The 22,360-nt window shown below is 24.5% G+C and overlaps 4 protein-coding genes across 11 annotated transcripts; 1 reads left to right on the top strand and 3 right to left on the bottom strand.

The window, feature by feature from the left end:
* Positions 1-1,107: 1,107 nt before the first annotated feature.
* LOC126894208 (U3 small nucleolar RNA-associated protein 18 homolog) lies at positions 1,108-4,393 on the top strand. Of its 2 annotated transcripts, XM_050665161.1 has the most exons (10): positions 1,108-1,243; positions 1,310-1,370; positions 1,545-1,634; positions 1,744-1,861; positions 1,922-2,110; positions 2,176-2,373; positions 2,436-2,604; positions 3,289-3,578; positions 3,637-3,776; positions 4,181-4,393. In XM_050665161.1, exons 3-10 carry the CDS (start codon positions 1,558-1,560, stop codon positions 4,203-4,205), a joined length of 1,206 nt encoding a protein of 401 aa, XP_050521118.1. In that variant the 5' UTR covers positions 1,108-1,243; positions 1,310-1,370; positions 1,545-1,557; the 3' UTR covers positions 4,206-4,393. The 2 variants fall into 2 exon arrangements, with proteins under 2 accessions (XP_050521118.1, XP_050521037.1); XM_050665080.1 differs by lacking the exon at positions 1,310-1,370 and having other exon boundaries at positions 1,129-1,243.
* Positions 4,394-4,395: 2 nt separating this feature from the next.
* LOC126909137 (exonuclease mut-7 homolog) lies at positions 4,396-9,990 on the bottom strand. 4 transcript variants are annotated; one of them, XM_050691845.1, is made up of 16 exons: positions 9,969-9,990; positions 9,514-9,678; positions 9,280-9,429; positions 9,069-9,209; positions 8,782-8,999; positions 8,510-8,706; positions 8,268-8,446; positions 8,017-8,206; positions 7,579-7,937; positions 7,237-7,377; positions 6,995-7,129; positions 6,721-6,875; positions 6,427-6,657; positions 6,059-6,187; positions 4,636-4,929; positions 4,396-4,572 (listed from the first exon to the last, which is right to left on the bottom strand). In XM_050691845.1, exons 1-16 carry the CDS (start codon positions 9,979-9,981, stop codon positions 4,429-4,431), a joined length of 2,841 nt encoding a protein of 946 aa, XP_050547802.1. In that variant the 5' UTR covers positions 9,982-9,990; the 3' UTR covers positions 4,396-4,428. The 4 variants fall into 4 exon arrangements, with proteins under 4 accessions (XP_050547802.1, XP_050548408.1, XP_050548686.1 ...); XM_050692451.1 differs by having other exon boundaries at positions 7,579-7,934; XM_050692729.1 differs by lacking the exon at positions 9,969-9,990 and adding an exon at positions 9,744-9,893.
* Positions 9,991-10,791: 801 nt separating this feature from the next.
* LOC126893573 (transcriptional repressor CTCFL-like) lies at positions 10,792-16,623 on the bottom strand. 4 transcript variants are annotated; one of them, XM_050664187.1, is made up of 14 exons: positions 16,454-16,623; positions 15,397-15,454; positions 14,625-14,786; positions 14,302-14,501; positions 14,016-14,243; positions 13,838-13,950; positions 13,302-13,471; positions 13,076-13,212; positions 12,871-13,021; positions 12,645-12,796; positions 12,387-12,527; positions 12,088-12,297; positions 11,785-11,977; positions 10,792-11,706 (listed from the first exon to the last, which is right to left on the bottom strand). In XM_050664187.1, the coding sequence occupies exons 2-14, from the start codon at positions 15,434-15,436 to the stop codon at positions 11,570-11,572; spliced, it is 2,034 nt and encodes a 677-aa protein (XP_050520144.1). In that variant the 5' UTR covers positions 15,437-15,454; positions 16,454-16,623; the 3' UTR covers positions 10,792-11,569. The 4 variants fall into 4 exon arrangements, with proteins under 4 accessions (XP_050520144.1, XP_050519908.1, XP_050520060.1 ...); XM_050663951.1 differs by having other exon boundaries at positions 14,302-14,504; positions 16,454-16,621; XM_050664103.1 differs by lacking the exon at positions 16,454-16,623 and adding an exon at positions 16,270-16,435 and having other exon boundaries at positions 14,302-14,504.
* Positions 16,624-17,718: 1,095 nt separating this feature from the next.
* Positions 17,719-22,095, bottom strand: LOC126893936 (motile sperm domain-containing protein 2-like). The gene is made up of 10 exons (XM_050664537.1): positions 21,746-22,095; positions 21,213-21,359; positions 20,823-21,006; positions 20,598-20,761; positions 20,076-20,260; positions 19,888-19,957; positions 19,696-19,820; positions 19,440-19,628; positions 18,979-19,119; positions 17,719-18,055 (listed from the first exon to the last, which is right to left on the bottom strand). Exons 1-10 carry the CDS (start codon positions 21,813-21,815, stop codon positions 17,924-17,926), a joined length of 1,407 nt encoding a protein of 468 aa, XP_050520494.1. The 5' UTR covers positions 21,816-22,095; the 3' UTR covers positions 17,719-17,923.
* Between the last annotated feature and the right edge of the window lie 265 nt (positions 22,096-22,360).

Genomic DNA, 22,360 nt, shown 5'->3' with positions numbered 1-22,360 from the left:
ATAACAATTAAATTAAACTGTTAGGTTTGTAATTAATCATTAATTAACTGTCCATAAAATAATAAATCTAATATAATTATCGTACTTGGCATAAAAAATTAAACTTCTAGAATCTTTTTTTAAACGAATATGCGTTTTCCAAAAAATAAAATGAAAATAAATAATTAAAAATCAACAAAATCAGTTATAACGTATTTTAAGACTTTTACATGTTTTTTACTGTATGTAGTGTTTTTGTGGGCTATTTATTGAGAAAACAACATTGAAGTTATTATTTTTGAATTTCTTGTAAAATTTCCTTTACTTGAGTTTTACTTTTATTATTCTAAGTTAAGAGAAAAAAAAGTTATGAGACATAGATCAGTTATTTCTATTAAATTTGACTCTTCGACTCAACTTAATAGGCCCGGGGGCACGGGTTAACCTTAACGGATCGGTCCCAAATTTTGCACAGCTCATTTTTTTGACCATTAAAAAAAAATTAAGGGGTAGCGTAAAAAAAAAAAAGACATTCGATTTTTGAGGGCCACCCTAATATACATATAAATAATATAAAACAATAATTACATACTATGTAATTATTGTTTAAAAAAAATAGAATATTGATACTATAAAATAGCAAAAAAAATGTCCATGATTAACAATTTCAATAAACGCACTGCTAAATTTTTAATAAAATCTTATTTTTTTTGATCAACTGATCAAAAAATACTTCCACTTAAAGATTTATCTAAAAGTTAATATTATATTATTCTTAAGGTACAATTCAATATCATTATATCAGTACACTGAGTTAATTTGCATAAAAAAATTGTCATAAACTATTTTTTGAGTCCTTCAAATCTTTAAGTATCAAAAGATTACAAAGATATATCAGCAATAGTTAAAAATTTAATAGTAATACAGGTTGATTTCATGTAATAGGATGAGAATTAATTAATTATTGCTACTAAGTCTAATGTAATGTCAATTAAGAAATATATATGAAAATATGAACAGTTAGGACCAGACAAAATTGTGACTTTTCTATTAGAAAATATCAAAATAATTAATCATTCCATAATAATACAGAAATACATATTTGTGGTTTTGATATCATATTGATTTTTATCATTTAACTTGATAACGTTAAAAATAATCTTTTTTTTTTGATAACAATATTGTCAAACATAAACACGTGCAAATTTTTAGTAAATTCCTTCATATGCGTTATTTTAATAAATATGGATCACAATGAAATTGAGTAAGTATAATTTATTTTTATTTGGTTCAGGTTTTATCAACTCATGTCAAAAAATGGAACTTTTAGGTGATTTGTAAAGAGTACGGGACTTCAAACTAATTTTAATCAATAAAATATTGTAATTAAAGTAAGAGTGAATTTTTGTGTTAATACAAAATCAAATTGAGATCATATACTCAAAACATGATTTTGCATGAATTTATCAAAAATTTGTTTTTAACGCTTTTTAATATTAGTTGTCTGATTCAGTACAAACTTTTTTACAGATTTTTTTTAAGAGTATTAGTTTTATTTTTTTTAGAGATAGTAATAATATGATGGATAGTCAAAGTAAAAATAAATGTCATTTGAAACGAGCATGGCAAGATGAAGATGATGAAGCCGACTCTATGTAAGTATTTATATTGATAATTTATTGTTCAAATAAGAATTTTTTCTCTAACTAAAATTTACAATGATAGTCTCTTAATAATTAAAACTTTTTTGTTTATCATTTTTAGAAAAGAGCAAAATAAAATTTTACGTCAAAAGTACATCAGTATTGTTGGAAAACCAAAATGGGCTAAAATAGAAAAACAGTCTAAAAATGATACAGATAGTGCTGATGACATTCTTAAAGTACTACTATTAATTAATTTATTTTTTTTATTCTTACTACTTTTTCACTTAATTTTACAGTACAGTGGTAATTTGGCACGATCTAAAAAAGGTGTTAACCTAGCCAAGGGTTTAATCAGTTTGAAAAAAGTACGTAATTTAAATCTAACAACATCATCTTGTGGCAAAATTCTAAAATCTTTAGAGTTCCATCCAACTAGTAACTTGGCTTTAATTGCTGGTATATCAGGTCGGGCATCTGTTGTACAAGTGAGTATTTATTTTATATCTATTTGTGTACTCAGAAACTTCAAATCAATTTAAACATTTTTTAGGTAGATGGATTTAAAAATGAAAAATTACAATCTGTTAAATTCCAAAAATTTCCTATTGATTGTGCACATTTTACTACAGATGGTTACCAATTTGTAGTGGGATCAAGATCACAACGTAATTTTTATTGTTATGATTTAATGGAAGGAAGATCAATGTTTATTCCAGTTCATCATACTATTGGAGTGACTAAAATGGATGTAAAATGATTACATACTTGATTTTTACTTACATTTTTAATTTATTTAACTATCATTTTTAGAATTTTTGTATGTCACCAGATGGTAAAATAATTGCCTCTTGTGGAAATTTTGGAGACATTCATTTATTTACTTCTTCAAGTAAAGAATGGATAACAACTTTAAAGATGAATGGTGAAGTAAATGCTTTGACATTTACTTCTGATGGAAAACGCATGTATTCTTTTGGAGGTAATACTTTTATCAGGGTCGTACCTAGAATTTTGTTTTGAGGGTGATTCAAATTTTTTGATGTTAGTATTAAATTTACCATTATATCATTAAAATAAGTATGCATAAAATAAACTATCCCAAGTGTATTCATAAAAACCCATAATATTTTAACACTATATTTTAAAAACACATTTGAAGACATAATCTTATAAAAACAAAATTTTATTTCACCGTGATTGTAATGTACTATAATATATAATTATAACTTCATGAAAAAAATAAGGTTAAAAATTTAAAAAGTCAATTTGGAGGTGGTTTGAACCCTCAAAACCACCCCTTACCTAGGCACGCCCCTGACTTATAATAATACACAGGTAGTTTGTTGTAAACTAATTTAAAAATAAACCATTTTGTATTATGTAAGTATACAAGTAGATTCCTTTGTATTATATTTTATTAATATCACTATTATCACAAGTATAATCTATAATATTTTGTATTATTATTTTGAATGAATATTCCTTATGAAATTAAATTAAATTGTTAAGATTTGTAAATAAATGCTCTGACAAAAGTTTAAAATTGAGTTACATATCTATTTATTGAAACTATTATTTAAAAAAAAAAAAGATAATAAAAAATAACTATAAAATAGTTAGTTATGTTTAAACAACTTTTTTTTAAATTTAATTCTGTGCTTAGATTTAGGAGAAATTTATGAATGGGATATGATAAATCGGTTATGTGTTAAGAAATTTATGGATGATGGCTGTCTTCAAGGTACTACTTTAGCACTATCAAATGATAACCAATATTTAGCTGCAGGCTCATCATCAGGTGTCGTAAATTTGTATAAATTGCCATGTGATGTAAAACCTAAACCTGAAAAAACTATTCTTAACTTGGTAACTGCTGTAACCAAGTTAAAATTCAATAAATATTCAAATATTTTGGCAATGGTTTCAGATCACAAAAATGATGCTATAAAATTGGTAAAATAAAGTAATATTTCAATCGTAATTAAATTTATTAAAATAAAACTTTTTTTAGTTGCATGTACCATCCAAAACAGTTTTTTCAAATTTTCCTACTACAAACTCAAATGTAGGAAAAATAGCATCCATTGATTTTTCACCAAATAGTGGTTATATTGGTCTAGGAAATAATAAATCTGAAGCTCTTCTTTATAAGTAACTTAATAATAGTATAAGTCATAGAGTTATTTAGCTTTACACATTTTATTTCAAATGCAAGTTTAATATAACTTGATGTTCAAATTTTAAAAAATATTATGGAACTACAGTATTAAGTATAGTTCTTATTCAACAATAATTATTTTATATTAGTTAAATGTTTTCAAATGTTTTTCATTTTATATAAGTAAATAGTTCTAATGAAAAATATAAACAATACATTTATAATATATGTTTAAAATCTAAGGACTGTCAAATAGTTAACAAATTATAATGTCAACATGTCGGTTATTAATAATTATCTATATGATTGATTTAAAAGAATATTGCAATTTATAAGCAAAACATATGTACTATTATTATTTACTTAATTAAAATTATTTATTTAATTTTTTTTACAGATTAACTCATTTTGATAACTATTAAGGTGATCATATTTAAAGAGTTACAGTTGATTCAATAATAAAATAATATTATATATATTTATAATACAAGAAAAACATCAAGCAAACTTATGTATTATTAAAACTTAAATTTGTTGGTTATCATGTAATTCTAAAATATTATACAAAACTGTCATTAACTGTTTTAAAATAAAAAAACAATTATATAGTCATTGATTTTGTAATAAATTAAGAACTAAATAAGATTAATTCTTATTATTTTGAATACCTAAACTAATTCCTAAAGCACTTTCCCATTGCGAATTATCCCAACCAACTGAACCACATTTATTGCATATATTAAATACTCTCGTGGGATCTTTAAACATATCTGGTGATAGAGGCTTTATCTAAAATAAAGAAAATATAAATATATATTTAATTTTTAATACAATTAATACTCAATTACTAACATTTATTTCCCAATTTTCATAAGTAAAACCAGTCAAAAGTTGACTATATGGATCACTACTAGTCATTCCACAAGAAGCAGATGATGCTACATAATTAGAATTGCATGGAGGAGCTGTACCCTCGTCTTCCGAGATTTCATCATCAAAATTACTGTAGTCGTCATAAATATCATCCTCGTCTGGAGGAGGTGGACCACTTTTTATGACAGATTTATTTGCAGAACTAATTATTGAATTGTATATTTTTTGCATTATTGAACTACTAACTGACTCATAACTATCACTATTACAAAACTAAAATAAATAATATTTTAATATTTAGATGGATTTCTTTAAGAAGATACCAATATTTTATCACAAAATAATTATTTCAATATTATATTATACTTTTTCTGTTTTCTTACCACTAATCCAACTACTTGGTGTTAGCCACCCTTATTCTAATCTTCTACTTGACACAATCTCCCATATTATCTATGCACACATCAGCCGTTCTCATATCACAATTAATAAGATCCCTTCATCTCTTATGGTCTTCCTCTACCTCTTCCACCTTCAAAATTCTTTTCTATAACTGTTCTTACAGCTTCCGATTCCTCTATCTTCATAACGTGACAAAACCATCTAAGTCTATTTCCTCTTATCTTATCCACGATTGACACTATTCCTATACTCTCACTTTTATGTTCGTTCCTTATGCTATCTTCTTTAGTCACTCCACTTATCCATCTAAACATTCTCATTTCTGCTCTCTATTATCTTGTCAACCACCCAACACTCTGAACCATACATTATAGTTGGTCTAAGACAGTCTTATAGAACTTACCTTTCAATCTCATTATAATTCTCTTATCACACAGGCAAAGTATCAAATTGGTTTTTTATTACTAATGTTTCTTTATTCTTTTGACATTTTTTTTCCCCAAATCTCAATTCTATTACCTTACGATTTTACACTACTGCATGACTCCTTTACCTTTAAATATGGGCACCACAAAAGTATTTCTCTATTCTTTTGGCATTCTCTCTTCTAAATTATTAAAAATATCCTTCAACCACCTTATGCTAACACCTCTTAATATTAATTTGGGAACTATTTTAAAAGTTATTTTTATAATGAAATCCTATATGCAAACCCAAGTCTGGGTTAAATCATTGCAAAGCCCGAAGTTCAAAATTAAATGAGGTCCCATATTATCACAGGAATTATTCAAACTTCACATATTATGTAATACCTTAATAAAACATTTTGTGGCACGGAAGCAAAGCCCTATTCTAAAATAGGTTTATAACACTACTAAGAATTAAAATAAAAAATATATAAATTTTGGAATACATAGTTTGAGTGTACTCCATTAAATAATTTTTCACAAAATATTTTAAATTTAACCTTATAATTTATAATATCAAATTTAAATAATACCTGACAACGACTGTTTAAATCATCTTTCTTTACCATTATGTTGAAATAATTTAACACTTCTTGTAATTGATCGTCTAGATTATGATTTTGCACGCAATAACATTGACCAATTGGCAGTATTTCAGCTGCCTTAAAAAAAAAAAAATGTTTAAATAATTTCATTCCACATTTTGTTATAAATTATTATAAAATTACAATTATTAGGGAAATAAATTGAATTCACTTTAAACTGTAATAAGTTGAAAAAAATCTTTCATTGAATTCACTAATTTATGGGTAATTATACAAAACAAATATTCTTATAAATATAGTAATAGTAAATGTAACAAATGTCATTTTTTAATAAATAAATATAGAAAAAAACTTACTTTCTGGTACAAATGTCCAAAAGCTATAAAGTGTAAATTTTCTTCTCTTATTTGACTAATAACACTTTCAAAGTTATATAATTTTGATCGATCCACAATAGTACAGTTAATACCACATTTTCTTAATCGTTCAGCTAATTTTTCTAAAGTATTGGGAACAAGCATTTTGAAATCTTTAACTCCAGAAATATTGGTAAATATTGAATTTTCACATTTGGTTTTTAACAATTTCTATGAATCAAAATAAAATTTAATTTTAAATAAAATTATAAATACGTAAATAATTGATTTTACTGGTTTGTGTTTTTTGTTTTTTAGTTTAGGTTTTGATACTTCAGAATAACCTTTGTTCATAATTTTTTGACATATTTCTTCCAATGGAATATCATTGGTATCACAACACATTTTAAAAATATTATATATTTCAATAAGGCAGTATGCATCCAATGCTATTAAAATAATAAAACTTAGCAATTCATAATTTTTTTTAAATATAATTTTGAGTTTACATAAATAAAAAAAAATGACTTTTTTCAAAATCTATATTTTGTAAGAAATATTCTCTCACCTGCATAAGTTATTTGACTAGGCCTTAATGGGATTTTTTCCCAATTGGAAAATTGCTCAGTCTTATTTAAAGGTTTTCCAAAACACAATTTAACAAGATCTGAGAGACTATTGTAACTCATATCGTCACTAGGATCTATAGTTAATTTTTTTTTTTAAATATAAATAAATTCAATAAAAAATATTTAAATTAAAATTTTAGGTAATAAATATTTTTAATTTAATTTAAAAAAAATTAAATACCCTGGAAAGGAAGAAGGAAATTGTAATAAGATTCAAGTTTTTTCCACAGTAATTTTAAATCAAGAAATCCAGGTCCACTTAACATATTATCAATAGGTAATGTTGATTTTATCATTGATGCATCACCTTTCCATTCAAAACCTAAAAAATTTAATATAATAAAAAAAAAGTTGAAAGAGATTTTGATTTTAATTAAATTAACCTAAATTTAAAATGATCAAGTCAATAAGGAAGCAATGACTGACAAGCACTATTTTTGATCAATAATTTGTCTTAAGGTACCTCCAGTTACTAGATTTAATGTTAAAAATATAATTATGTATTATACAATTTTACACTTACCCAATTTTAAAATGTTGATATTACTAAATATATTCATTGAAAACTCTTGCCAATATAATCTATAGTTCTCAGCTGGTTGCAATTGTGGAATGTGAAATATATAAATTCCATTATTAGTAGCCAATTGAATGGAAGCAAGATCACTTTTTTCACTAGTCAACTCTGGTTTCCATTCACAATCTAGACCAACAAAATTTGAACACCCATCATCAAACGTTTTATTTATTTTGTCTAGAAATTCATCAAATCTTGATGTAGAATCAATTATGTATATATCTTTTTCTGATAACGATAATTCATAGTAATCAAATGTAGTTACGTCATTTGTTACTAAAGGTTGGTCAACATATGAAACACTTCTATAAAATAGTAGAGAATATAATTTTATCAATAATTATAATTAATTATAATAATAATAATGTATACAGTATAACATACGCATTATTTCTGTACAACATTTCTTGTTGTAATGAAAGAGGTAGAGAATACGAGTCTATAGAAAATAACTGCGCTATATAAATTGCTTCTTGAAATTCACTATTATGATCTAATATTTTTATTATTTCTAGTGCAAGTTCAATATCATCACCAATTGACTCTAAAGTCATTTCTCTCCAACCATCAACACCTTAAATATCAAACACACAGTAGTAGTCAAGTTATTTTGAAAAAATTTTCATTAATTTTACCTAAAGTACCACTTTGATACCTGTAGAACAAGTACTTTAAAGCCCCAATTCTTTTTTGTTTAGTAATATTTGGAGCAAAATCATTTGATATATTATATTTTTTCATTATTCTTGTCAAATTGGTTTTGATTTGTTTTTTATTACTGAAATTATTGTTGGAAAGAGTGACATTCAAACGACTGAAATTTTTAAATCAATATAAGTTATATTTAAAATCTAGTATTTGATAATATAGGCATTACTTGGCTAGTTGATACAGGCAATCATCATTTTCAATTAATAAATTATCTAAGTATTTAATCAAAGCTTCTTGCTGAAATCTACTGGAAGCTAAATATTCTTCTGTCACAGAAATCATGTTAAGAAAAAAAAGAGGTATTAAAAAATCTTCAATGCTAAATCTATTTTGAATATCTAAACACATTGTAGCATAACATGCCTGTAGTAAGATGAAAAAATTTTAATTATATAAAAAATATTAGTTTTTTTTTAAATTAATGTCTCCTCTTCTTACTTCTTTGAATTTTTTTTGACTTATTGATTCTTTAATCAATTTGATCATTAGATCAATGCTTTCATTACACTTAAAAATTTTATTTACAACATTCATAGTATTCAAACCAATTCGTTTTTCTAACAATAATTTGTATGCACGTGATTTTAAATCATCAGTTAAAATATGAGCATAACTGATTTCTTTAATTTTAATCCATTTGTAAAACTCTTCAGATACTATAAATTTACAATGTTAAAAAGAATTTAATTATACAAGGGTTGAGAATAAATAATAATGCTTTATACTTGTATGAATGATTGTAGAAGCTTTTCCTTTGATTCTGTCTTCTGATATTATACTGATTAATGCAAGGAATGAAGTATATGGATTTGGACTAGATTCAAAAAAATTGTATAGTGTTTCAGACAAGACTTTGCTTTGTTTCCCTAATATTTTTGACAAGCATTAGTAATATTGAACATAAGTTATTATTAATATATTCAATAAGAAACTCACATGTTGACCATATATTTTGTATTTGTCTTGCAAAATTTTCTACTTTAGGTTCAAGACTAAATTCAGAATTATGGTGATAACTATCGTCAGACCTATGACTTACATTACTTCTATTAGGTTGATTAGTATTTGAAGTTTGGTAGGTTTGATCTAAACATAAATTGGTAGTTATGAACAAATATTTATTAATTAAAAAATACAAAAATACATATAAATTAAATAAAAAATACATACCATTTTGATAAAAAGGCAACCTTGGTGCTCTATTTACATAAGTTGATCTTGCAGGATTATGATTAAAATGTGTTACTTGTCCTGAATTTTGAGAGGAGAAATTTCCACTGAATGGCATTCTACTATTGGGATTGTTTTGGGGTTTACCATGATCATTCCAACGTTCTGTCATAATTTAATTAAATCAAAATAAGTGTTATCTTAATAAGTATGACTGATTTGAAATTTACAAGAATCTACTAATATTTGTGTTTGAATAAAAGCATTGTCTTTCAATCACTTATATTTAATTATAAAAAATAACAAATAACTTCATTAAAAAATATAACAAATGTCAATAAATTCAGTTGGATATTTCAATATTTTCTTATATTGTTATCATTTATTCTAATCACAATAATGTGTACTATAATTTATCAACAAAGTATATCAATAAATCTGCTACAGTGACGCACCACTCATGAGCATTAATTTCTTGTCATTTTATCTTTTTACTTCAAACAAAACAATCAATGCGAATGTCCTCAAAAAAAGTTCAATTATTTTCGTTTTCCTAAAATGTTTTGTATTATTATACATTTATAAACGCCAACTAAATCTTTAATCATTTTCAAGGAAACAATTTATTACTTAATGCAACCATTTAGTGTAAAAACATTGGGTTAATGCCATAGTCGTATGATAAGAGGAATGTTAATAAATTAACCACCCCGAATAAAATAAAGAAAAATCATATATGTTAAATGTAAAAACATTCTTTAAGGAGGGGAAAATTAGATTGCTAATATTTACTATCTCGAACCAATTAACCTGCTCCACAAAAAGCTTTTTTGATTTTCTAAAATATTTTTTTTATTAATAAGAAAAATATACATTATGGTATTATGATAGTACCAAAATGTAAAAATTTTAAATAAAGAGTAATGCAAAATATTCACTAGATTAAAAATTATAAGATTAGTTATAGCTTGGTAGATTTTTACATTAGGGACAAAGGTAAATGAAAAATCTTTAAGTAATACATAGACATTTATTAAAATCACACTCCTAAAGATATATTTTACAATAATGCAAATATATTAACTAAATCATTTCTATATTAAATAGTCATAATATGAGAAAATTATTACTCATTAAGAATTGAATAAGACAATGTTTATCAAATAAAATAGAACACAATGCAATCAAAAACAATAATTTTATATACAACATTTAGAAATATATACATAATATTAAATTTTCTACAAATGGAACAGCTATTTATGAATTGTGTGTATATTAATCTATTAATCAAATATCTACTGGTAATAAAATGATTATTACAACAGAGAACTTTAATATTATAATATAATTTAATTATGTAACTTAATTAATTTAAAATATGTTGGTGCAGTCTTTAAAATAATAATTTTAAAAAAATAACAAAATGCTCAATTTTCATTAACGCCCAAAATAAAAATTTAATATTACTTTTTTAAATAATTAAATACATGTATGTTTTCTTGTTTCTTCTTATTCACAAATTTAAACTCAATGAACGCAAAAATAATTAAGTAGTTTTTTTATTTTTATTGTATTTTTGTTTACAGTAATTATAGTAATTCCTATTTAATATACATTTTCTTAGGATACAAGAACATAAAATTTTCGGTTTTAAAAACATAATTATTTAAATTTATTTCTTAAAAAATTACTTAAGAATTGAAGGAAATTTAAAGCAAACTTTTGCTTCAATATTAAACACGCTAATGACTTGGATTTGAGTAATACTTTACAAAAATTATATACATTTAGCTTGATTGGAAACAATTACATATACAAATGTAAAATATACAAAACAATTTATGGCATTACACATTAATTAATAAAAAAGTTGGCAAACATCACAATCTAAAATATAAAGTCATCTATACATAACACCATTACTTGTGTTCCAAGTGATGTTTGATCAAAATTAAAATTATATTAATAAAATAATTAATTCAAATTAATTTTTTTAATTAGAAGGATAATGAAAAATATTTTAAAGAAATAACAAAATTATGAAGTACTATTATTATACTCCAGAATTTGTAGTTTCTTCTTCATCTTCATCATCAAATCCAAAGCAATTTTCTACTCCATCCCCACATTCCTCTTTTACATCCAAAAGAGATGCAGTTTTCAAAATAGTTAAGTCTTTTTGTTCAGTAGCTAAATTATAATAATTATTTATTTAAGTAATAATTTTTTAGAAAAAGTTCATAAAAAACAATTATCAAAAGTATTTACATGGTTCATCTGACTGCTGAATAGAAACACTTGTTGATGTATAACCATCCATTTGATCCTGCCCATCTAACTGAATAACTTCTAAGACAACATATTGTTGTCCATCTTCACCTTCAACTGCTACAACACCGGTTTCATTTGTAGGAATACTTGTATCCTCCTCAGATTCGTCTTCATTAGTTGAATCAGTATACTATTTATTAAAAAATTAAATAACAAAATTAATTACTTGGATATTATTCAATATATTTATATATTAATAAATAAGTAAAAAAATATGTAAACAATTAACAGTAAACTTGCTTCTATTCTTTGTTTCATGGCAGTATTTCGGTCCTGTGCATTTGAGTCCTGCATGTGGACTTCCATATGTCTAAGTAAGTTTCCTTTATGTCTAAATGACCTTTGACAGGTGTTGCATTGATGAGTTTTTTCATGGGGTGGAGGAGGAATATAAGCTGGATTATGGTATAAATTATGATGCCTTCTCAATAATTGTTTTTGTCTAAAAGACTAAAAAAATTATTATTAAGCACAAATAGTAAATTTGTTAATCTATATTAAATTAATAAATAATAATCAAACATTTAAAAATATATTACTTGATCACAAAGTTTGCAATGGAATGGTTTTTCATCAGTGTGAATTAACATATGTGTTTCTAGGTGACGTTGAGACATGGAAGCATAGGAACACAATTCACACTTATAACATTTTTCTCCTTCGTGGGATTTGCAATGAACCTATTTAAATATAATTTTAATCATGAATTAATAGCATATATATAATAATATTGTTTTTACATAAAGATTAACCATTCAAATAAAAATTTGATGTTCATTTCATAAATTATTTATTACCTTATATTTATAACGATCGGGAAATGCTTCACCACATCGTTTACACTTAATAGGTTTATCTGAAGTATGCAGTTTTTGTACATGTATACGTAAATCTGTTTTTCTACCACAAGTAGCTGGACAATGTTCACATTTAAACACTGGTTTTTCTCCTTTAGTAAATATAAAAATATAACTTATTACTAATAATAAAAATAAAAAAATTATATTGTCATAAAATATTTACCACTATGAATTAATCTATGAGTTTTCAAACTATTAGATTGGGTGAACCTAGAAAAACATATATCACATTCATATGGTTTTTCACCAGTGTGTATGCGTAAATGGCGTTTTAATTTAAAAGTATCTGGACTAGCATAAGTACAATGTGGGCACTGAAAATATAAAAATTTTAATAATGTTTAATAAATTAATTTTTTTTAATATACTTGATATGGTCTTTCTCCTGTATGACATCTCATATGATTTCTCATTTTACTTAATTCAACACTTGCATAATCACATATTGTACATTTGTGTGGTTTTTCATGAGTATGTTTATAACGCACATGCCTTACAAGTTCTCCTATTAACAACATTTTATTAGTACAGAAATCATAAAATCTAGCTCAAAAATATTAATTAAACTTAATATTATTAGGACTAAATGTTTACCTGATGTAGTAAAAGCACTTGGACAACTGCGACATTGGTATGGTTTGGTTCCTGTATGAGTGTTAACATGATTTTGTAATGATGTCAATGTTTTAAAACCACGCTCACATACAGTGCATTTATGAGGACGTTCTTTGGAATGCGACTTCATATGACGTGATAATAGGTATCTAAAATATTAAATAAAATAACTTTTAAACTTTACTACTTCCTCAAAAGTCGGAGTAAGAATAAAATTTAAAAAAATTCAGATCTTTTTAAGTACAAAAAACAAAGTCTTTATTAATAATTTAAGCTATTACATATTTAAAAATTTGGAAAGTTAGACAACAAAAATAGTTAAAAAGTATTTATGAAAGAATTAACAGAAATTAAAAATACTTAAACAAATATACGTAATATTTCTATTATTTAAGTAAAAAAAATGTTTAAAATATATTTTTTATTTTAAATAATACTAGCCACAGTGATAAATTCTTATCATCTTCCTATTATTTGATAAAATTAATTTATTGGAAAAATTAAAAAAAATTTACCTTTTACCAGTAGTATAATTACAATAGTTACACATATGAGCTTGTGTTACAGTTTGTGACTTCTTGGGTGGAATTTTTGCCACTTTGTTTTTATCATCTTCTTCGGCAGAATCCTGTAAATATATAAATATATTTTTATGTATCGAAAAATTAATGTATCATAAAATAAGTAACTTACAACAATAGGTTTTTTTATAATTGTAGGATCTTCTCCATCATTAAAATCATAAACATTACTAATATCAGGATCATCTGGATCATCTTGAGATATTTCCATGCTGACATTTGATGATTCTCCATTTTTGTCATTTTGTTTTACAACATATAAAACATAGTTGTTAGCTTCAGAATCAGCTTGAACCAAAGTAACAGTTTGATATCCACTGCCATCACCTAATGCAACAATCTAAAAAACAATAATCCTTAGTTAGGTAAAAAAATCACAAAATAATTTTTATGATTACTTGTGCTAAATCTTTTTTAGATTTATCTTGTTGACCAGGTATAACTATTTCCATATTATTATCATTTGTTTCTGCCATCAGTTGTGCATCTTGTTCTGAAATACCTCCAACCATAACCATTTGACCATCACCAGTTGTTGTTTGATAATAATACTGAACATTTTGATCAATAAAATATGCATGTTCAACTGATTCGCTATCTGCTACAAATTTCAAGTATAATATAAAGCATAAATATTAAATAAACTTAATAAGAACAGTTTAAGTTATTTTATTTTTTATATATTGAACTAAAAAATGTTACAATATATAAAATAACGTACCACCAGTAACTTGAGTTCCATCATTTCCCTCGATTTCTTTGTTGAAAGAATCTAAATAATTTTGAATGTCTGTAATATTTTCAGTTCCAGAAGCAGTAGCTTCCAGCTTAATATGATCAGTATCAATAGTCATTGTGCTTTCAGTGTTTCCATCACTCAGAACTAATTAAATAACAAATTTAAATTTAGTATAATAAATTAAAATATGTGTTTATACACTTTATAAATAATAAATTATACTTTTTCTAACTAATATAATTATTTAAAAACAAAAAAATTATAATAGAAAACACTTGAAGAGTAGAAAAGAAATTAATATTAAATTTAATGACATAAAACAATCATTAAATTCATGTTTATATTAAACAAAAGAAGTTTCTTTTTTACTTTTGAAACTTTTTTCATTCTGAAGATAAAATTTTTATTTTAAAATATATATATATACATATAAACTAATATCTTTACTAAAGAATTGAATATTTAAAACATAAATTTACAAAACAAAGTAGAAAAAACGAATCAAAATGTCAAACTTTACAAATGCAAAAAAGTAAAAATGTTTTATTCTTGATAAATTTTTTGTGTTAATAATATCAATTTTGTATATGATAAGTTACTAAAATTCAATTAGCTCAAGTTTATGAAAATAACTACTGTTTCATAAAATACACAATTATTTTAATCGTTTTTTGAAATTAACGCCACTTAAAATTTTATTTTGACACGTATAATGTTTGATATTTTCATTCTTCAAATTATCCAAGTTTTTTACCTAAAGTTGTCCCATCTGGGATGCTTTCATTTTCAGACATGTTGATTTATTCAGTCACCTATAATTAAATAATCAACAAATTATTTTTTCTGCAGATTATAAGGCAATGGCTGGGAAACGTTACAATTATATATTACTTAATTAATAATACAATTATATGATTTTAATTAATCAATTAATAATAAGTTGGCCAACATGTAAAATACAAATTCCAGAATTATATAATGTATAAATAATTTAACACAAAATTATTTATCAACTAGATTAATTAAGTAATTAAAGAAAAAAAAATTTCTATTTCAAAGTTATTCGAATAACAGTCACCCAACAAATTATCAACAATAATATAAATGTATACACATTTATTTATGTATATATAAAATTTAAACTTATAAATAGGTCCATAAAATATGATTAAAATGTAAATGGTGGGAAATTATGGACGTTTCCTACAATATTTAAAAACATTTTAACATACATGTATACATAATATGCAAAATAACTATTGTAATGTTGAGACACAATATAGACGTTATTTCGTTCCGAATATTATTGATTTAATCGAAACGGGCTGCTATTCGGTAAGACCTACGGCTATAGATTTAGTGGGCGTCAGATAACTATAGTACGCATATACACAAAAGATGCATGGGGAAGTCTATTGATAAATAATCGAGATAAACCAAAAGCAACCCAAATATGTCACCGATCAATCCCCTTTTCTAGTAGAAAAATGAATCAACTTTACTGTCGGCAGTTGCAAAATTAATAAACAATAATATTAATAGCCAAGTAGTAATAGATAAGAGGATCGTTGTCCAAACATCCCAGTAGAACGCTGCCTATCGGAAATTAAGACACTATTTTACTTACATATTTTGTACACAGGGGGCATTAACAGCGAAATGAAAGCGCTGCCACACGGCAACCGTATCTCATTTACACGGCGATTGGCCGCCGCCGCGCTTTACGCCACTTGTCACATTATCATTTCGTCTCACACACCGCGACAACAATAAATATAATGTAAAAAATAATAGTTAAAATTTGCACTTACCCACGGATGTTAAAATATTATCGGTAACAACCAAACTACGATGTCTCAACAATGGCGACCGGCCTTATGCGCATCGGTTCCAGGGACGGCACGCTGACGCCCGATATCGATGTTTCGGCGGTGGTACGATACGGGTGGAAAACGGTCGCCATTTTTTATCGCCCTCATTTGTATTGACGCATTCCGTCAAAAACTTGATACTGTAACCACTGTTGTGGTTTAAACAGCTGTTTTTAAAGTCAGAAAAGTGATTAGAGTAGTATCAACGACGTTCTGTTTCCATAGAAACGTTGTTTCCCACGGTTTTTCATTATGTCACCTAATGAAAAAATATCACTCGTACATTATCTTGAATATTTTTCGAAAAAAATTTGACTTGATAAATTACCTATGGTGTACAAATATTTTCTTTTTTTTTTCAACAATTTAATGTATTAAAAAATGTTTTTCTAATAGAACAGTTTTAAAAATTAATGATAATTAATCTGTCAAGCAGTTAGGTAGTACGATTTTGCTGGGATATACTACTCTATTAGTGTATAACGATAACAAACATAACTAAAACGCATCATATTTTGAAGTATAACGTCAAAAAGATTGAACGAATATCAATGTTCTCCAACAAAATTATCGTATTTTCACAAGAGTCGAAACGTTTTGAATAGCTTAGGAATAAACTTTAAACATTATAGTTATTCGTAAAATTAATCATCTCTATCAATAAAGAATCATCGCGTTTACTCCAAAGCATTCATATCTCATTTTGATCAAACATGTTAACGATCTTTATGCTTGGGAGCGTCAATACAAAACTGGCAGAAGGCAAAATTACCAATTTTTTTTTTTAATTTATTTACGTAGGACCCCGCGCTTTTAAAGAAATTACATTAATAAATAAAAAACAAAAAGTTTCTTTTGCAAAAAAAAGCCATGAGAAAATGTTTTTGCATAAAGTCCTTCAATATCTATCGGTAGAACTGCGTCAATACACATACTAAGTGGAGTACCTATGCTATTTGATATTTTAAATATCATTTAACATTCTTCAATTATATTTTCAAAATATAATAAAAATAATCATAATTTAAAATTTTTACGTATGCTTTTAACACAGAATATAATCTTATATACTCTGTGCTTCTAATACAACAACATTATTTCAAATTAAATTTCTTATTAAACTTCAACAAAGATTCATCAGCAACTTAATTAAAAAAAACATACAAACACGAAAAATGAATAACAATATTTTGCATCTACCATATTTTATTGATAACTAATTTTGTTTTTAGTTTAGGTATAAACTAATATAAATAACAATTTAAAAAGAATGACTTACTTAAATAATCAGTCTTTTAATTTAACATAAAAATTATGACACTAATAATTAAAATCACAATTTAGAACATTAAAGATTAATAGTAGCTAAAAAAACTCAACATAATAATATTGTATAACAATTATCTTAGTTTATTTATGATAAAAAATTGCCCAGAAAAAACCTAATGTAAATACACAAACTAGTAGTATGAAATACATTGAACATTTAATGTAGAACACATTTTGGCTTAATGAATGGTTTGCCATTTCCAATTTTGTTACCTATAATATAAAAACGTGTCAAACCATATTATTAATTATATAATTTCAATTTATTTATTCAAAATAGTTTAGTTTTAATGCACTCTATAAACTAATTTCATACTTAGTTATTTTAGCTTTATGTGAAACTGAGAAGGTATAAATAACTCTAAAAATCAGAGAATAGATAGAATAGACAACAAATTCAATACATAAATTTAATACTCACTGTACATTATAAATAATAATAATAATAATAATGTTATAATTTTTGTACATTAATAGGTATATTCCAATTTTGTTTATAGGGGAGTTTGTTAGAAAAAAAAAAATATTTTAATAATATTTAGAACTAACAAATAACTGTAAAATCAGATTATTGGGAATAAGCATTTATAAATAAGCTTTTGTATGTCAGAGAATATGACTGTTAACAGTAAATTCAATACATTTAACTTATTTATATCATATGGCCCCCAAGTTCATCATTTTTAAAGTTTAATATTGAGAAAATTAATAACATTTTTTTAAATGTATAATTAATTTGTTTTTCTATTGACTTGATCAGAAAACAAGATCGCTTCCGAGAATGGTCATACAAGATATATTTTTAACTACATAAGTTTTGCAGTAGGGAAATATAAAATACCTCAACCTACACAAAAACTCTATAGTTAAGTTAACACTCCAGTCAGACTCGGCCTGTTATCATCATTTCAAAATTTCAATATATATATATATATAATTATTGAGACAAGTAAATCAAAGTTAAGAAAAAAATAGTAGAGCTATTTCATTTTTGGACTGAAATTATTACATGGATTACAATTTTTAATACAATTATTTACATTTTTTTAAAAAAAAATTAATAAATTATTTTATTTCTGTAGAAAAATGTTTGCTTAATTAAGAATCGTGAGTTATTGCAAAATAAAAATGCTTACCACTTTAATTAATTTTTCCACTTTTTGATTAAGATCATTATTATGATTATGGTCTCGTAGATCTGAATATCCACTCATACCATTTAATTCAATCGCAAGTTTGCATTTTAACATATGTTGTTCTTTCGTATCACTCGATACCTAAAATCATAATGAATATTTTGGTCTTAATCAGAAGAGTTATTTTATATGGACATCCAATAATTAGTTAAATGCAAGTCCATGACATAGTTCTATAATTATTTTAGAATTATTTGTTATTCACATTGTATATTAAAGGTATTATAATATTCTTAAAATAATTTATGCTAGATGAAGTTAAAAAATAAGAATTTTAAAATGTATTATTTTTCAACAAAATAAATTTAAATTTAATAATAAAATAACTTAAACAAAATATAATTTAATTATTAAAAATGTAAAAATAGTAAATCTTTTATCAATAAAAATGATTTGTTTACCTTCCACAATTCAGCTATATCTTTGTTTTCAATTACTGGTATGACTAGAACAAGAAACTTATCTCTTAATATATCAGTTTGTTTGACTGATAATCCAGTAAGTACAAAAGTAACAGTAATACTTTCTGAAGGTTTAAGAGTACCTGTACTAGGACGTACTCTATATTTTATTTGACAGGTGGTTTTGATCTATAATTTAAATTTATTAAAATGTTTAGAAAACTAAAAAAATTATTTATGAGATTATTCAATATACCTTAAATGCGATAGTATCAGTGTGATCATTCGTAAAAGTAACATTAGCCACATATTCGTTAAATGCACTGCTGCTATCATTAGAAAAAATAAGTAATTCACTGGGAAGAATTTTAAGTTTACTTTCTGAAACATTTTAAACAAATTATATATATGATTTGGAAATTAGAATTTTCATCATTAAATATTTAACCTTTAGGCATACTGATTATATTTCTATTATCTCCTGAACCATTCACTTCCATTGTTTCAGCAAAATGAACCTATAATAATAATTTTAATAAAATATATAAAGTCTAATCAATAATTTGAAATCTAGTGACAATTAAAGGGGAAGCCATAATAATAATTATAATACAAAATCAATAAATTATATAAAACCTTTTTTTTAGATTCTTCATTCTTTTTTATTTCAGGTTCAAAAGTAAATTCATAATCACAATCTCCACCCCAAATTGATAATATGGAATCCTTAGGTACATAATCAGTTAAACTACTTTTACTTAAAAATTTCATTTTCTTCACAGCTTTTGCAGGTAGCCATGATTTGATTATTCTAAATGCAGCTAATTGAAATAATACAAAATGAATTTACTTAAAAAATGGTAAAAATTAATTTTATACTTTAAGAAACTAACATTTAATATATCTTTTAACAAGCTAATGGTAAAGATACAAAATATTAGCAAACACAAACAATAGTTTGAACATGTGAATAATATTAATAATAGAAAATTTAAATCTTTATATATATTTAAATTAAAAAAAAAACACATCATGGTAAAATTAATACTTTCTTAGTTAAAAAAATAAGGATACATATTCAAATTACCGAAAAGCTAACTATAAAGTTGAGATAAGGTAACATATAGACAAATCAATAAATTGAAAATAATAGTTTACCATTTAAAACCCATGGCATTTCAAAAATTATAATGTAATTTAGGAAAGCAGGGTAGTATAATTTCAATAAATTAATCAAATAATTGGTAAACTCCATATCTAGATTGCTTATTCCAGATCCCATCAAATCAAAAAATATTGTTATTTGATCACCATTTGTCATTCTGTAAGTAAAATGCATTAAATAAAATACTATTTTAAATTAAATAAAACTATAAGTGCTACCTCTCCATTCTTTCAAACCAATAAACAGCACATTTCTTGCATTCTTCAAAATCTTTTGAATTCTTATAGTGTAATTTACATCTGATTATAAACAATAGTTTTCCATCCTTGTCTTGACCATGAGGATACATTATACCTTCTTCTAAATAATCAATTCTGACACTACCATTTGATTCACTCAATTCTAAAAAAAATAATATATTGTAAGAGTTGAAAGCAATATTAAATAAAAATATTCAGGTACAAATATTACTTGTTAAAAAACTATATTAATACAAAAAAATGAACTTTAATAGAAAATAATGAAAGTATTTTTATGCCAAAATGTATAATACAAAATAATAAACAGAAATTCTAAGTATTTTAGCATATTAATAAGATTTTCATTACCATTCACTCCAAATGATTTTCTCCATTCACAAGCGTTCCATAACATAGTTAATGCATCATCATGATTGTTTTCATTATGATATAAAAATCTTTTGAGCCATGCATCAGAATTATTAATGCGAAATAGATCTTGTGGGTGAAATAAATCTAAATAGTTTGTTAATAAATATTTTAATAAAATTAAAGCACATTATCACCTGATAAAATTCTTTTTATTTAGTAAAAAAAATGTATTTAATTAAACATTTTTTTAGAAACTTGGTATGACCTTTTTACAAATAAAAGTATAATTACAAGCATTAATATATCATCAAGCAAATTTATCATTACTCTTCAAATAAATAATAATTGATTTTAAATATCAAGTTAAAATTAAACATTAAAATATAAATATATATATTATGTAAAAAACAAAACAATGTGTAATTTAATATTGTTTAATTTTATAAATCTGATATATTTAAGTATAATTCCAACATGAACAAAAACTTAATGTTTACTAAATTATTTATGTAAAGATAAAGAGAATTTACCGTTTTGTCCATTAAGTTTGTTCACAAATGATTGCCTCAAGGCATTAATATTTTCATTTGACACCTCCATAATAGTTTTCAAATTGGTATATTATTAAACAATACGACGTAAACGTATAAAAACTTAAAGAAATTTAAAATACAAATACCAATTAACTTATTTAAAATTAATGTAAAATTCTAATAAACGTTCAGTCTACTCCTGTCGCGTAAACTCATTACTTGTCGTTATTTTATTTTTAACAAATAATGTGAATACATACTCATGATAATGAAAATGATAGTGCTGCTCATTTCCCTTAGTCTATTAAATGTTAATTAGATAAGAATTTATGTGTCAGCGAAGTTCATAAATATTTTTAAAATATCAGATTGGGTCGAAAAATAATATTTTATTGAATATAGATTAATTAGTGTTAACCAAAAATCAGAAAATAGATCATAAAGTATACATTTTTTTCCTATCATGAATGTATATTTTAATTTACTTATTATTTTAAATCGATTAAGTATCAATTAAAATAATGTAACAACGTAGTTTTTTAAACCACTCCTGTTAGCATTTGTTAACTGAAATGAATGGACGTTTTAAACAGAATGTTCTAAATATTACAC

Source organism: Daktulosphaira vitifoliae, unplaced genomic scaffold, assembly GCF_025091365.1.
Source record: "Daktulosphaira vitifoliae isolate Bord-2020 unplaced genomic scaffold, ASM2509136v1 Scaffold_1, whole genome shotgun sequence".
NCBI classification, from domain to species: domain Eukaryota; kingdom Metazoa; phylum Arthropoda; class Insecta; order Hemiptera; family Phylloxeridae; genus Daktulosphaira; species Daktulosphaira vitifoliae.
Note: the sequence above shows the minus strand (reverse complement) of the source record. Positions and strands in the feature narration are given on the sequence as shown.